General features: G+C 34.2%; 1 protein-coding gene across 1 annotated transcript; it reads right to left on the bottom strand.

The window, feature by feature from the left end:
- Window positions 1-2,956: 2,956 nt before the first annotated feature.
- On the bottom strand, window positions 2,957-12,263 carry HELRODRAFT_123894 (hypothetical protein; the record flags this gene model as incomplete). The annotated part of the gene is made up of 3 exons (XM_009022486.1): window positions 2,957-3,100; window positions 11,338-11,432; window positions 12,116-12,263. Coding segments are annotated over 3 exons (387 nt in total), but the record flags the coding sequence as incomplete, so codon positions are not given.
- Between the last annotated feature and the right edge of the window lie 5,517 nt (window positions 12,264-17,780).

The raw sequence follows: 17,780 nt of genomic DNA on the forward strand, positions 1-17,780 counted from the left end.
TATTAAAGATGTTTGCCGGAATGGTTGTTGTGAATGTTGCTGTTGCGCTTGACGTTGATGTGGTTGTTGTGGTTGCTGCTGAAGTTGTGGCTGTTGTTGCGTTTCTTGTTGCCATGTTTGAACTTGCTGAACGTGTTTTTGAATTTGTTGAGCAGATTGTTGATATGGTTGTTGTCGATTTTGTTGAGATGATATTGTTGCGTTATTTGGTTGTTGCTGGAACTTTTGATTTTGAGCGAATTTCGAAGTTTGTAACGACGCGATGGTTTGCGTGTTCTGTTGCGGTGTTGTGAATGATTGAGCTTTTGATATTAAAACAACGTTGTCGCACTGTTGAAGTTTCTGTTGAGCAGTTAATTGCTGTTGGAAATCGTGGTGGGGTAATGATGACCTGTTGCCATCACTGCTGGGCTGAGCTGGTTTGTGTCGGTCTTTGCTGTTGCTGCTGTTGCTGTTCGTATGGTTCCATTTGTTGCTAAACTGTTGCTGTGAAGTTTCGTTGTAGGAAGATGTTGACGTCTTTGAAAGGGTTATTGCCGCTCCATTGCCTGTAGCAAAACATGCAACATAATCTTTCTGGAAACTTTCGACTATAATGATTGTGAAGAATAAATTTTGAAAGAGACTAATTGATAAAAAACATACATGACAGGATAGTTATTAAAAATTTTTTTCATTCCATTTCAAATCAAACTTGTCATTTTCTTGGAGAAAACAAACGAAAACTAATTTCTTAAATCGTTCAAATAAAAAAAAACCATGTAACTTCCGCTCAGTGCAAAAATTTAATTAAGTTTAAATGTTTTTTACTCCCAGGGCACAACATAAGTACGTGCCACTTCAGGAATTTGTGAAAATTTTTCAGTGCATTTCGATAGCTTGCATTTATAGGCTCAACTGTGTTTTTGTTGCTTTCGCAGTGTAAACAACAACTACGTCGAAGGCAATTTTGTTGTTAATGACGTCATCACCAGTAACAAGCGACAACAAAAAACGTTAACAGTAACAACATTCGCTCAACAACAACAATTGCAACAACAGCAACAACAATATTACAAGGCATTATTTGCCTCAAAACGATGAAATAACGTATACAACAACAAAAACAATGCGACCAACGACAAAAACAGCAGCCATGTACATGTAAAATAATCAGCACTGACTATGATAAGAACTTGGTGATGACGAGTGGTGGTAGCGTTGACGGTTGTGATGTTGTGGCTGTGGTTGTTGTGGTTGGTGATAGTTTGGATTGAGGAGTGTCTGTGCGGGCAGCTGCGAAGATAGCGATGGCGAATCGATCGTTTGAAACGCTGCTCTGCCTGTGGACGACGATCTCCTTGTTTTGCTTAACTGTGCCACCTGGTGGTGGTGGTGGTGGTGGTGGTGGTAGTGGTGGTGGTAGTCAGGTGAGATAGACGGCGAAACGATGGTGGTGAGATTGTGATGCCGATTAAAACAGTGATGCTCCGATGATGATGACGATGATGAGAATGTTAAAAAGCGATAATGAAGATGGTGACATAAATGAAATCGCTCGGGCAAAAGCTGACGATCGAAAGGTAACGAATTGTTATAAGAATAAATAAAGGCGAGCGAAAACAACGACCACGATAAGGAGATGAAGAAAATGATGGCAACAAAAATGATGATAACAATAAGATAACAACAGTGATGATGATAGAAGTGTTGATAATCCTGATAATGATTGTAACGTTTGTGACGATGGTCATTGCTGACTGTAGTAAAGCCTAAAATGACAACACAGCGGCGAACCTGCTTAGCGTACACCTCAAATGAGCCCATCATCAACTTTGTGAATTCTGCATAGGAATTATTATTATTATTTTTATTATTATTATCATCATTATCATTATATCATCATCGTCAGTATCATTACTACCACTATGGCTCAATGGTTAAAGGCGCCTGGTCTTGTCGTTGCAATGACTGGATTCGAATAGGAAGAGATCTCCGCCTATCATATGCAATGTGTATGATGCGTGGTTTGCACGCGTATTCATATATACTGTGTGTGTTTGTCGTTGAAACCTCTGAAGCTAACGCAAAAGATAGAGAGAGAGTTACCTTTAACCTTTAACTACCACCACCACCACCATCATCATCACCATCATTATCATCATCACCATCATTATTTTCATCATATTTTCATTATGGTGATTAAATTGACAATGAGATGACTACAATGGTGATAAAAAAAGTGATGAACCTTGACGAAGTGTGTACAAGAAGTAATATGTCCTTAACTATTAATTTTGTAAAAAAAAACAGACGGTCAACAATCATTTTTTCTCTGGTCTTCCGTAAATTTTTTTTGTATTTATTTAACTTTTTGTTCATTCACTCATTCATTCAATCTATCTTTCATCTATTTTTAATTCATATTTTTTCAATCATTCACCAGCTTATATTTGATCAATTTTTTAATCAATCAATCATTCATTATTCATTCATTTTTATGACTCCTGTTCCTACCCATTCAAGCCTTTTTTAATTAATTTTTTGTCATTAATTTACGATTATGATTAATATTTAATTATTATTATTTTTTATTATTTTTAAACGATCATCTTTCATTTTTTTATTTGTTCATTCTCTCGTTCGTTCGTTTGACTTTGTTTCTTAGTTTATATGTTTTGGATTCATTCGTTTGTTGGCTATTTCGTTTGACAAAAAAATTGCACCGTCTTCGCTTATTATATCGTTTGTTTATTCATCATCCATCCATCCATTCATCATCCATCCATCCATCCATCCATCCATCCATCCATCCATCCATCCATCCATCCATCCATCCATCCATCCATCCATCCATCCATCCATCCATCCATCCATCCATCCATCCATCCATCCATCCATCCATCCATCCATCCATCCATCCATCCATCCATCCATCCATCCATCCATCCATCCATCCATCCATCCATCCACCTGCGTAATCGATCCTTCCATCTTTGTTGATATCAGCCTGCTTCATCATATCATCCAAATCAGTGCTGGAGAGGTGGATACCTAGATCGAACATGGTCCGGTGCAGTTCGGTCTTCGATATATACCCGTCGGCGTTCCGGTCAAATATCTTTGGTATCGATTTGTTTGTAGTGGTCATGTTGGTCACGTGTGGTGCAGTGCATGTGCGTGAATTGTTATTGAACAGGCCTCAAAATGAAGTGCGCCAGTGGGGTGTGCATGTGTGAAAATGCAAACCTTAAGATGCGTTGCAGTTATTGATGTGCACAAATTTCGCGAAGAAGCCGACTTTAAAATGTGGTTTGTTAGTTTTGCATACTACTGCATACACGTGCAAAAAATTGTGAAGAAAACCTTAAAAGCTATCCAGGTGTCAGGAGGTGGTCCTTTCACTAATGATGATTTATACTGCGGTTGGGCATGAGATTGTTGTTGCTGTTTTGGTTGTTGTTGTTGTTGTTTTATTGGTTGCTGTTGTAGTTTCATTTGTTGTTGTTGTTGTTGTTGTTGTTGTTGTTGTTGTTGAGGTTGGTAAGGTTGAAACATTTGTTGTTCCGACGGTTGTTTAGATTCGGAACGTTTTGTTGACGTTGTCGTTGTTGAAAATGTTGAAAAATTAATGTCAACTACAGGTGATGTTGTGGTTGTTGTTGTTGGTGTAACTTCTTTGTTTCGTGTTGTTGTTTTTGTTAAAGGAGGAATGTTAGTCGATTGTTGTCTTGGTCGGCTGCCACTTTTTGATTGGTCAGCTGGAAATATTGCACTAGATGAAGTTTTTGTTGACGATGTCGGTGGCGTTTTTGCGAATGTTGATGAGGTGGATTTTGTTGCGAATGTTGCTGCTGCTGCTGTTTGTGGATGGCTGCTTCGTGAGCGCGTTGACGCTGTTGCGGTTGTTGTGGTTGTCGTTAACGTCGAGAAAGGATGAAAAACGTGAGATAACGAGGCTGGAGTGTATTCAGAAGATATTGACTCTCTGAAAAACTCCTGTACTTCCAAACTGGTTGCTGTGTTGAAAAAAGCAAACAATTAACATTTTTGCAAACATAAAATGTTTTCAAAAACATACAACTAAAAAAAGAAAAAAAATCCGAATGTTTGTCGCAAAGTTGGCAAAAGATAATTTAAATAAAATGGAAATAATCATTTTATAACTGTTCGGTAGATGACACTGTAGTAGCGGCTTGCTGCCTAATGGTTGTTTATTGTTTGCTTGCGTCTGCTGCTGACTCGAAGATTTCACAGCGGTTGAGGTAGAAAGAGGAGCTACGTTCATTACGTTGGCGGCTTCGAAAGATTGCGGTGATGATAACGACTTGGCTTGAAGAAGATGATGACGATGAAGTTCTGACGACGACGATGATGGCTTTTTTTGTTTGCTCGTTGGTGATCCATTTTTCTTTGCCGTGGTTGTGATGATGTTTTCAGTCTTCGATGTCGTTATGCGAGTTTTGTTTTTGTTGTCGTTGTTGTTGTTGTCGTTGCTGGGGTTGTTGTTGTCGTCGTATCTGTTAGGTTTCTTAAAGCTACCACTGTTTTTATTGCTGGATTCAAGATTTGATCTGATTACGTACTCTTCTTTTTCAATTGGTTCTTTCACTTTTCGTTGGTGAACGCTATTGCGGCTGGAGCGTCTGACGCACTTGCCGCTGTCTTCTTCCTTCCTACGTTTGTCGTCATTGTCATCAGCATCATCATCGTCTAACTCATTTTCTTCCAAATTGTCCATCAGTCTATCAACGTAGGCGTGCTGTCTGGTTAGGGCTGTAAACGATGTTCATGTGATTAGAGAATGTAGTTGGTATTGTGTAACTGATGAGTTGTTGTTGTTGCGTTTGTGTTTTTTGTTTTGATGTTGTTGTTGTTGTTCTATAATGTTGTTGCTGGTTTTGTTGATGTGTCTGTTGTTATTGCTGTTGGCATTTTTTGTGACTGTGTAGCTGTTGTTGGTGTTATAAGCTTCGTTTACGACATAGTTTTCATTAACTTTCTACAACAAAATATTGAATTACTTTCGTAACATTTGTTTAGTTCCTTAAATGCTAAAATTTAATTAATTTTTTAAAGGTATAAAACTAATTCTGAAAATTATATAACAAAACTTAAACTTAAGAATTATTTGAAAGAACATAAAGAATCACCATCTGACAGACGTACTTTTTGACTTGGCTAACTCCCTGGCCTGGCTATTGAAGTCATAGTTGAAACTGCAGTCCGAGTCGAAAGAGGTGTTCTGTGAGGTGAGGATTTGTGGAAGGAGTTGTTTTTTTTTCTTAATTATTATTAAATACTATTCTCTAATTGATTTGATTATATTGATTATTTAAATTTTATTTTCAGTTTTACTTAAGTATGAAGCAGTTTTCATCAGACATGCGAATACGCGCAACTGAAAGAATTGAACAGTTTATAAAAAAAGTTTGCTATGAAAAAAATTAAAAAAAAATAAATTTAGCAGAGAAATGACGTTAGAAGTGAATGTTGGAAGGAAAGTTGTTTGGAATAATTTGTGGCCAATTGATGAATAAGCGCGGAGAAGGCAAGAATGTTTAACATTTGACATTTCATCTAGAAGGCTTACAATTTAAGCTCCACATCATAAAATTGCAAGCATCAATTAGACGTGTTTTTCTTCTTTCTCTTTCTTTTTTCTCTCTTTCACTCCATTTTTATCTCTTTTTCTTTTTAATTCTAATGGCTACACATTTGCTAAATGTATATGTGAATTTGTATTACACGCGTGCATGGTTACATGTTCTCAGTTTTGTCGTTGCTGTTGTTGTTTGTTGTTTCAGTTTTACACTTCAAACAATATGCATGATGAGCAGAACTTGAAATTTGAAAACAAAATTAAGTAGATGGAAAGAGGAATTTTTTGTAGTACAATCCTTACAAACGAATTTTGAAATTTACAACAAGCGCAACTTTGATACAAATCAAGACAAATTTGTTTATAAAATTTTAAAAATTACAAGCTGAACCGAATTAAATAAAAAACAACAAAGATATAAAACCAACATAAATAACGTGTTTAAGGGCAACTCAATAAACGTTCACACGCACGATAACAAACATCATTTTTTTGTACCAAAACAAAAAAAAAACAACTAAACAAGCAAAACAAAAACCAAAACTCTTGCATGTATAAATAGCAGGAAGCAAAATATGCGTGCAAACAAAATATGCGTGCAAATAATTATGCGCAAAGAAAGATTATGAAACAATAAAGTAAACATAAACAACAACACGTGATCAAACATAAGCAACAACACGTGATCAAACATAAAAAAAACACATCACATAATATAAACATAAATGACAACACGTCTAAAAAAAGAAATAAACATAAACAACAAAATGTGACAAGAGAGTAAAATAAACATAAACAACAACACGTGTTAAAAATGATCTAAACATAAAAAACAACACGTGATCAAACGGTAATAGAAACATAAACAACAACACGAATACAAAACAGATGGCCATACAACAATATAATAAGCAGTAACCACAGCAAGAACCAAAAGAAACAACAAAACATGCATGCATGCCAACAACATACAATGGAATATTACAACAAACCACACACACACACACACATACATTCACCACAAACACATTGTACACATAAACGAACACAGCAATGAACACAAAGATATACATAAACAAACAAATACAAACCTTTCTAATTATAAATAGCAAGACAACACACACGAACACATATACGCACGCACACACGCACATAAAACCGAATAAACATCGCACTCACACACACGCATAAATACACATACATGCACACACACAAATTGAATTCTCACCTGGCTGACTGATGCACCGAACTTCCCTGACATAATGCGCAGAAAATCTGTTCAATAATTTTGAGAAAAAAAAATTAATAGAAAAAATTTTATACGAGGCACCTGATGAAAATTTATGTTAATTATGAATGCTGTAACGAGGAATTTTTTTTTAAATCCATAGAAAACTTTTACGATGTCTAAGAAATAATAAGCATATATATTCAAAAATTTGGTTACCTTTTTAATCAAGCAAAGTTTTTATTTTTACTACATTTGGTGAAGTAATCGGAATCCTAATATCAAAATAAACATCAAACAAACGAACTCACCTATGACATCTTATAGTAAGTATATAAGAAGTGGAGTATCATCTCATATCTACCCATTTCTTCTTATATCTCATATCACATCAATTTGTATCATCTCATATTATCTCACATCATATTTTCTGAGGACGAGTGAGTATATGATGATATATATATATCATATCTTGTGACCATGCTATCATGCTGATGTGTTGTGAAATTTTAAAGTAAGAATTTTAAAAGTAATTTTCAAGTCCAAACATTTTTCTAATATTTTAGAGATTTTATTACTTTAAATAAAAAATTTGAACATTAGCCTAATTGATAAAAACAGCTAAAATATTTGGTATTTTTAAAATTAATCGTAAAAATCTTTAAAAATATTCAGTTTTAATATTTCATGAAGGTTTTTAGAGGCGGTTTATTTACACAACCCGCAATGTTTAACAAGTGTGGCTGGAAGACATTCCATTCGATTGTTCATTCAATAAGCAGTGTTTACCATGATTTGATGAGATCTTTTTGAATGATCATCTTTCTTCACAATAATCTTAAGTTGTGTTTTTTCTTATTAAAATACTGCGCTAGATAAGTTAAAAATGATAAAATGTAATTACAAATAAGAATATAACACAAATATTGATCCATAAAATTTGTTTCGGCATTGGTTAACATACTTTTTATGCTGTTTGTGCAATGAACTGATGAAGCAAAAAAACTGCAAATAAATTGGTCAAATAACCACAAATTCCAAGAACCCCAACAACTTTATTTTACGACATTAATTTGACGGTCACTAAGTGATAAATAGAAATGTGATGCAATGTCAAGCGGCTCGGAGTGAGAAGTCAGTCGGGTCATCACATACACACCCACATACACTTCCACATACACACCAAAACAAACTTCCACATTCGTTTATTGGATTAACCAACAGTTTTCATATTCTTGAAATAAGCACCAATACACTTATGAAAAAAATACAGTAATCAGATTATTATTATAATAATAATCTGATTATTAACCGTAACAACTTTGGAAGTATTATTAGAAAGATTTTAGAAGAGGGAGATAGATATTGGGCACATCATCCATCTCAATGACATTTTCAACTCAAACTACTCCTGGTCTCTTCTTTTCAAACTATTTTGGAAATTGGCCAGTTGATTACTATAAACGACGCGAGTTAAAAAATGTTTCTGGGCACCAGTGAACGATTGCAGGTAGTTAGTTGACACCGAATAGCGTAGAAAAAATTTAAAATTTATAATCCAGAAAAAATTTTCGACAAAAAATCAGATAAGAAAGTTACAACCCAAGTTAAAATTAAACGTTCTAATCAGTGAGAAAAGGAAAGTGAAACAATGATTCGAAGATTCTCGCCGACAAGACGTCGTCTGGTCAGAATTTTTAAGAAATTCCACATGTTTGTCGTTATCGGGTTAGCACTGGACATTGCAAACCAAACAGCCAGGATATCTTCAAAATGATTTCAAGATTCATTCATTTTAAAAGTATCAAATCGTGTGTTGCAGTAAAAAAAAATTATTTAACAATTTCAAAGTTTTAAGATGGAAAAAAAACTTCCTAACTTATCAAAAAATTCTTTGTTAATATTTCTTAATTAATGTTAATCCTTGTTTGAAAACACTTTCAAGATAAAAATCATTATTATCCATTAACACGGCAAGACATATTTTGTGCATTAAAAATAATCTTCCTTGTTTGTTTATGAAAAATGATAGGAACACGTTGATACCAAAAATGTAGTTCAACCATTCGGGAGCTTTCATTGATGGAAAGAGAACAAAAAACTGTTATGATTATTATTGTTATTAATGAGCAAATGTTTGCCATTGTTTGTTGACTTTTGCTTGTTGAATTCCATATAATACATTTTTTTGATGGAATGTCCTTGTTAATTTATGTTTTTTTGTTGCTTGCACACAATTACTGTGTGTGTTATGTGTGTGTGATGTGTGTGTATGTGTGTGTGATGTATATGTGTGTGTGTGTGTTGGCCTTTAGCTGCGTGTGCGTGACACAGAACGCCTGTGAATGCTGTGTCTGTTTATGTGTGCCTGCCTACATGAATGAGATCTCCCTCTGTCCGTCTGCATGCATGACTCAGTGAATGGTGCAACATCTTTTGCATTGTTAGAGAGACAGATTAATTGACTGGATAATTGCAAACTTGATTGATTAAAAGATTGATTGGTTGATTTATTGATTGATAACTTGACTGATTGAGCTATTAATTGATTAATTGATTGATTAAAGGACTTTTGAATGATTAAATGATTGATTGGTTTATGTTTTAATTGATTGATATCTTAACTAATTAATAACTTGATTGACTGGTTGATAATTTGTTTGATCAATTGGTCAGTTGGTTAACTGTATAACTACTTTAATAATTGCATTTGATTCATTTAGGAATTTGGATGTTGTTTCTCCATAGCTTGGATGAAAACTGCTGTAAAATAAAACATAGAATTGAACATATTAAACGCCGTGTTGCTGCTAGTTCCTAGATATTCATATTTAACTGGGCTCGATAAATTTCTTAAATTTATTTTATCTATTTCACTATGTCGTAAAAACAATTTTATATATTTCACATGTGTATGTAATGGAACTTTAGAATTTTCATTCATTTAATTTCCTTCAAATATTTTTTATTTCATCAGAGGAGCGAGGAGACTGCGTGGATGTCAATCGAACGCATCCTCAATCACAGGCCAGTGAGGCGCTCAGGTTTTATTGGATTGTCTGAGTGGCAGCATTAATGAGATAAGTTCATGTGGTTTCAATTATAAAAAAAACCTTCTTCATTTGTTTATGCATTCGTTCTTTCGTGCGTTCGTTTTTTCGTTCATTCATTCATTCATTCATTCAACCATTCTTCATTCATTCAATCATTAAAACTAAATTGAAAAATAAATTTATAGGGTTAAACAAATTTGTCTCATGCCATCAAAGAGCCTTTCTTGGTTACGTCTGCTTGGGCGATCAAGAAACGAAATATTCCTTTGATTTTGCGCGATGTAATGAATAAATAATGCTTTTCATATTTCAAATTTTTTTTTGATAAAATTTTCGTTAAAATAAAAAATTGAAGTTGAATAAAAATACATTAATAACAGCGTGGTAAATAATAAATAATTCGACAAATAAAAACTTGAATATTAAAAAATTAGAATTATAAATGGACTAATTAATTAAAGGGAGGAACCTTTGAAAAAAATTTTGTTGGACTTGATGTTCGCCTCTTCCATCATGACCTTCACGTCGTCATCAGTCAGAGGTACTCCGAGGGCTCCAAAGGAGGTTTTCAATTCCAAAGTGTCGATGAAACCATTTCCATCTTTGTCCATAGCCTTTAAAGTCATGTCATGTTCTGTCATCGTCTTCATCATCATCTCCGTCATTATCTTCATCATCATCGTCATCATCATCGTCGTCATCATCGTCATAATTAATAATGCCAGAAGTGCTGTGATGATCGTGAAGATGTTATTTGTTGTTGTATACAAAAACAAAATCATCATTTCATCATTTCTGTCATCGTATCATTTGAAGAAGTACCACCACCACAGCCATCCTGACAATCTACCACCACCACAACCAGCTCCAACAATCTACCGCCACCACTCCAACAATCCACCACCACCACTTTTATCATCATCGCCAGAACTTTCAAAATTTAATAAACCACTGGAGCGTGTAATGGATTCCAATCAATGAAATCTCATCCCTCACAACACTTTCAGAAAAAACCGTCTAACAAGAAAAACATCCAAAAATGAATACGCAGGCCGACATATAAACATATACAGACAGAGATCGAAACACACAGACAGACATACAAATACACAAACAGACATATAAATATACTGACAGGTACAAAAAGACACGGGGATCGAAGCACACAGACAAACAAAAAAATGCTTAAAAAACATTGTAATAGGCAGACATATATTATAATATACAGACAGGTGTAGATATACAGAGACAAACATTGAAATACACAATCAAGCATGAAAATATTTATTGAAAAATTGTGTTCAGATATTAAAATAGATAGACAGACTAGGAAAGACTGACAGACGGATAAAAGAACACAACATTAGTTAGCTAGCTTAACTTGTAAAAAGATAAAATCCGTATAACAGACAGAGAGACAAAGACAAACAATCAAAGAGACAGACAGACAGACAGACGGACAGAACAAAACCCACCTTGAACATTTCTCTAGCTTCAACCTCCTCAGGTAGTGGCTTCTCATACCTTCTCACCAACAACAAGAATTCATCAAAGTCAATCTTCCCGTTTCCTTAAAAATTGTTTTCATAAAAGTTTGATAACAAAATGTTAAAATAAAAAACTGCATAGCAAACATCTGCAAGTTAAAAATGTTGCTTACATATGCATTTGCACCAAAAGATGAAAAATTATTCAAAGCTAAAATGTCATTAGGTAAGTTTCTTCTCGATAATTACAATTGTTTCGGTATTGATTTTAATATTTGCGTTCAACTTTTGTAAAAATAAGTTTTAAATCAAGCGAAAAATAAAAAGAACTAGATAAAAATAATATGCGACGTGGGCGCGAGTGTTTTTCATTTGGTTACAATTTATGGACAAAAATTGTTAACTTGTAAACGAAATTGCGAAAAGAGGATATATCTGGACGAGCAATGAAAAACTATTCAGTCAGTCAATCAATGGAATATTCATCAGCACCAACCACATCTCACATCACAACAAAACAATCCATTGTCAATCAAAATAAGATTATCCCTTTTTAACCAACCGCTCAGACAATTGAAACATACAATTGAAAAACTCGACGATCAACAACTTTCTCACCAAATAATAAACTAATTAATCAATCAACTAACCAACCAGTTTGCCAGCCAGTCAGCCAGTCAATCAATCAGCCAACTAACCAGCCAATCTGCCAGCCAGTCAACCAATCAACTAACCAGCCAACCAACCAGCCAACCAACCAACCAACCATCAAGATCAACTTGTTCGAAGACCTCCTCGATACATTCATGAGACGGACGACTGCCCATACTGAGCAGCACCTCTACCACCTCATCCATCGTTATGTAGCCATCTTTGTCCATGTCAAAGATGGAGAACACTGCTCTTATTTCCGCTGCAAAGTGGCGAGAATTGTTATTTGAATTAAAGATTCAATCGCATCATCATCATCATCATCACAATTACCATCACAATCACCACCATCATCATCATAATCATCACCGTAGCTAACCAGTTTCTTGCTGCTTGGTTAACTTGTTGGTGAAAGATTTTTTCCCATCCGATTGTCTCATCTGATGTGGAAGATATTTATTGAATTTTTAAAATTGAAATAAAAAAAATTGTAACGTACAATTCAGAATTGTATGTTTAAATAACAATATAATACAGCTAAAAATTAAAATACTTTACCCATGTATCTGGTTAAATTATCTGCCATACGAATTTACTGCATGAATTAGGGAACACAAGTTCAAAAGTATTAAGATATATCGACATTTCAATGAATGTTAACGACTACACACACACACAACTCAATATGCAATTACATCAGTTCTTTTTATACACATTAGTAACACAGATATACCTGGCATCGAATTGAACCACAACTTAAAAACTGTCTAGAAATTATTTACTAATTCATAGTTTATAATTACTAATATACTAATTTATAAACTATGCAAACAATTGCTTAACTCCAGGACATGAAATTGCAAAATTATTGCTTTGGTTGAAACAAATTTTCCACTTTTTTCCACAGAATCACCTCCAAACTCAGTAAACAATTTTTTGAATGATCTGAGGTGGATAGATAGATAAATGATCGTAGCGATAACTCAGTGTTATGTTAAACATGCAGCAAGTAACCTGGAAAGTTTCGTAGGAAATAAATTCTCAAATAAATAACATATAAATCAGGTACCTCCATTGCAATGATTGACACAGATTCAGAAAAAAATGAAATTTGGGTTGAGTTTTGTTGTTTGGTTTATTTAACCATATTCTATGTAAAAACAACCGGCTTATGATAGTTATATTTGTGTATACTCTATAATTCGTTACCTAATGAATGTGGTGAAGCTGCTGCCGCTACCAGCATGCTAGATCGCAATATTTCAAAGTCAACGTTAACAGATTGGTTTCGTTCGTGTCCACCAATTGTTATACATTTATTTAGTGGATGGGAATCATTTTTTAAAACATAATACTACTACTACTACTACTAGTACTAATAATAATAATAATAATAATAAAAGATAAAAATACAAAAGAAAAAAAAACATGAGAGCTAGCTGTAACTTATGAGAAGTTAGTAGAAAAAGAGAAGTATTGAAAGAGACGAAAATCCCAATTACTCGCATTTACTTCACCGCCAACGTCAATATTGTTGCCATTCTATTAAGACTAATGATAACCACCAAATACACACACACACACACAAACACTCTTATAAACACCCACACATTCCCACACATGCACACAACACGCACATACACATATGCACACATTGGTCTAAGCGCTGATGGCAAGGACCTCATCATCACCATCTGACTGACAATTACCTAAATGATTATTTCCGCAGTGGCATTCAAGCAAGAAGTAAAAACGTCTCAAAATGGCAACGGCATAAAATGACAAAAATTTAAAACAACTTGTTATCAACACTAAAAGGAATAATATAAATTGTAACAACAACAAAACAACAATAATAATAATAATAACAACAACAACAACAAAACAATAACAATGACAATTATAACAACAATAACAAACAATAAGAAATCCCAAGAACTCAATTTTAATTTGTTCTTGCAATGTTAAGTGCCGATGTCGATGTAAGATAACCTAATTACGACCACCTAATAGTATTATATGCTGGGAAACAGACAGGCAGTTCATGGAACAAGAGTCTGTCTTCTGTCTCTGTCTATCTGTTTCTCTCTCTCTGTTTCTCTCTCACTCTCTTTCTCTTTCCTTCTTTCTTTCTTTTTCTTTTTCTTTCTCTTTCTCTATATTAACATGTGCCTTCCATGCATCATTCATCTACAAACAAACACATGTAAATAAACGTGTTCATTTACGTGCATGCAAACAGACGCCCATACATACAAACAAATTGAAATAATTATACATACACTCTTCAACGAAAAAACATATATACAAAAACATACAAACGCTTACGTAGTTATGCAAACACACACGCACACTACGCATATAAACAGAAACACACACAAAAACACACCTTAAACAAACAACATGAACATATAAGGAAAAAGTCATAAAAGTATGCAAGCAAGCAAACAAACAAACAAACAGACATACAAACAAACAAACAAACAAACAAACAAACTAACAAACAAACTAACTAACTAACTAACTAACTAACTAACTAACTAACTAACTAACTAACTAACTAACTAACTAACTAACTAACTAACTAACTGCTAAACAAACAGGCAAGCAAACAGACAAACAGATGTGTTTTAAATTGCATAACTCTTGACATCTATAAATAATAGATTAATGGATGCAAAGCAAATTAACTTACATGCGTCTGAAATCTTACGCTGCAATTTAAATGTACGTATGATGTATGCCTGTATTAATTATGTGAATGCGATCAAGTTTGTATGCTGTTGTTTGTTTGTATGGTGTTGTTTGTTTGTATGTTGCTGTTGTTTGTTGTTTGTTTGTATGTTGTAATTTGCTTGTATGTTGTTGTTTGCTCGTTTGTTTGTTTTCATATGTGTATGTTTTATTATGTACGTGAGTATGTGTGTGTGAGTTTGCACACAGTAATGTAGTGTATATATGTTTGCAAGTGAGATTTTACGTTTGATATCATAGGCCCGCGTGCTGATACGCGCTGGCGAAATAATTAAAAAGAAAAAAAAAGAGGGAGAAAAAATAAGAAAGTGCATTATGCAGAAGTAAATTGATGACACGCAATTGGAAGAGCGTTTGATTGATGGAAGGATGCCTCGTCATGATTGATTTCACTTTGATGTCCAACTGTTTGCTCCTTGGCTGGCTGGCTGGTTGGCTAGTTGGTTGGTTGGCTGGCTATTTGGCTGGCTGGCTGGTTGACTGGCTTATTTGGTTGGTTGGTTGGCTAGTTGGTTTGTTGGTTAGTTGGTTTGTTGGTTAGTTGATAGTTTAGACGGCTGATTGGATGGTTAATTAATTGACTGGTTGGTTAAATTTTGTTTAGTTGGTTGTTTGGTAGTTTGAATGTTTGGTTGACTGGCTGAGTGGCTGGTTGATTGATTGTTTGGTTGGATAGATGGATAATTGTTTGTTCAGCTTGATTTAATGTTTGGCTGGCTGGTTGGTTGGTTAATAGTTTAGACTGAGTTGTATGCTTAGTGGATCGGTTGATAATTTGGATGGTTGGATAGTTGGTTGGCTGATAAGTTAGATGTTGAAATGTTGAAAATGTTTCCGATGTTAAAATTGTTCATTTTTGTTAGGTTAGTGCTGTTGAAAGGATGTTGTTTTAAATATGGTGGTCTTAATTATTAATAAAAGAAGTAGTTTCTGACTGAACAATTTTTGTTGCTTTGTGACAGTTTAAAAATAATTGTTGGTGCAATTAATTTTAACGTACCAGTAGTTTAAAATGATAGGAAATAATTTACTACAACAGCAGCGAAAGAACATTTTGCGGATCAACAATGTTCCAGGTTGCTCGTTAGCAAAGGTTATTAAAAAACATACAACAAAACACACGCACGCAAGCAAATGAATGCACAAAACATGATCGTTATTTGGTTAATATTGTTAGTTTGTGTTGTTTGTTCGTTCGTATGTGTGTTTGTGTGTGTGTGTGTGTGTGTGCGTGCGTGTGTGTGTGTGTGATTAGGGAGTCAGAATAAATATTAGGTGCATATTAACAGAATGGCTTTAGGACCGAACTCATCACGGTATCTTCACATCAATAAATTAATTCCTCCTTTCATCCGCCAATCCATTCATCCATCATTTTGCGGAGTTTTATGCAGGAAACCGGATGGGGCTTAAATCGATGAATGGCTCCATGAATGGACGAATGGATGGATGAGTGGATGAATAAATGGATAGATTGATAGATGGAAGAATCGATAGAAGAACCGATAAAAGATGCATGTATGGTTGAATGAATAGATGAATGAATAGACAAAAAATGAATGAAGAGATAGATTGTTGAATGGATGGATGGATGGGTAGATAAATAAATAAACTTAAAGATAGATGGACGAATGTCTGACGGAATGAAGGAGTAGGTGGGTAGAAAAATGATTAAATGGATAATGGCACAAATAAAAGCACAAAACTGTAAAACAAACTTATACTGAGATAGCCAGTCAAGAAGTTGAATAGATGGATGCGGTTTTTTCTTAAACATGATACGAGAATTAATAAAACTACCAACAAATAAATATAGAAACCAAAACATTAGACATATGAATTACTAAAAATTAAATAAATTAATTATCAAATTAACAAATTTACAAACAAATAACATAACAACAAACAAGCAAATGAACAAACAAATAAGCGAACAAACGAACGAACGAACAGAATAGGCGAACAAATAAATGAACGTGTGATAAAACATTAATCTTGACGGAGCCCTGTTTACATTGCAAACATCAGCTACATGTAAACATGCAAATATACACGAAACGCATGCGAACACATGCTAATAAGGACGCATACAAAATATCTGAAAATATCTCTACAAACACAAACAAACACATATGAATAGTAATACACGTACACGTAAAGAACGTACGCACACACACACACACACACAAACAAACAAACACATGTACAGATACACACAAACTATCAAATACATACACACACACACTCACTCACATAGGAATAGATGCACGCATAAACATACACACACAAACACAATTATATATATACATACTGAAACATAAGTACCGACATACACACACACATATAAACATATACAAACACATACAACCACATTCCAGTGCATTCGAATATTTCCCACTTCTAAGTCACGCTCGGATTTTGTGGCATCGCTGGGATGTTATTAGGAAAGATAAATAGAAATATATCGAAATGTAAATAAATAAGTTTGTCATTTATACTAACATACATAGCTCTCTTTCTCTCTCTCTCTCTCTCTCTCTCCACTAAACTTCTCTCTCTCTCTGCACTAAATTTATTCATACTAATATATTAATATGTACACATACATACCTGGATATATTTAAGTATACATAATTTTATGAGTATATAATAATGTTCACATTTATCTATTGTAATCGCCTGTATTTTAAAACATCAGACGTAGTTGGGTGGGTGTATTTTTTTTTGGAAAGTCGCCCATTAAACATTTAAATAGTTACTTTTGAATTTCAACTCCTCTCCAACACTTCCCTCTCCAACTCTTGTCATGTTGAGGTGGCTTTATTATTTCCTCATCATTCCATGGGTGCTTCGAACGTGCTTATGTCACTTTTGCTGACGTCACATCCTCATTGAGGCTCTGACGTCATTCACATTCTTATTAATGAACTCTTCAAACTTTTGTCAGGAAAGCAATTATTTTTTCAATCTTCCTTCAAAATAACTTTTTAAAGTTTTCTTTTCTTCATGTAGAGATTTCGAAGTCC

Source organism: Helobdella robusta, assembly GCF_000326865.2.
Source record: "Helobdella robusta unplaced genomic scaffold HELROscaffold_32, whole genome shotgun sequence".
In the NCBI taxonomy this organism is placed as follows: Eukaryota; Metazoa; Annelida; class Clitellata; order Rhynchobdellida; family Glossiphoniidae; genus Helobdella; species Helobdella robusta.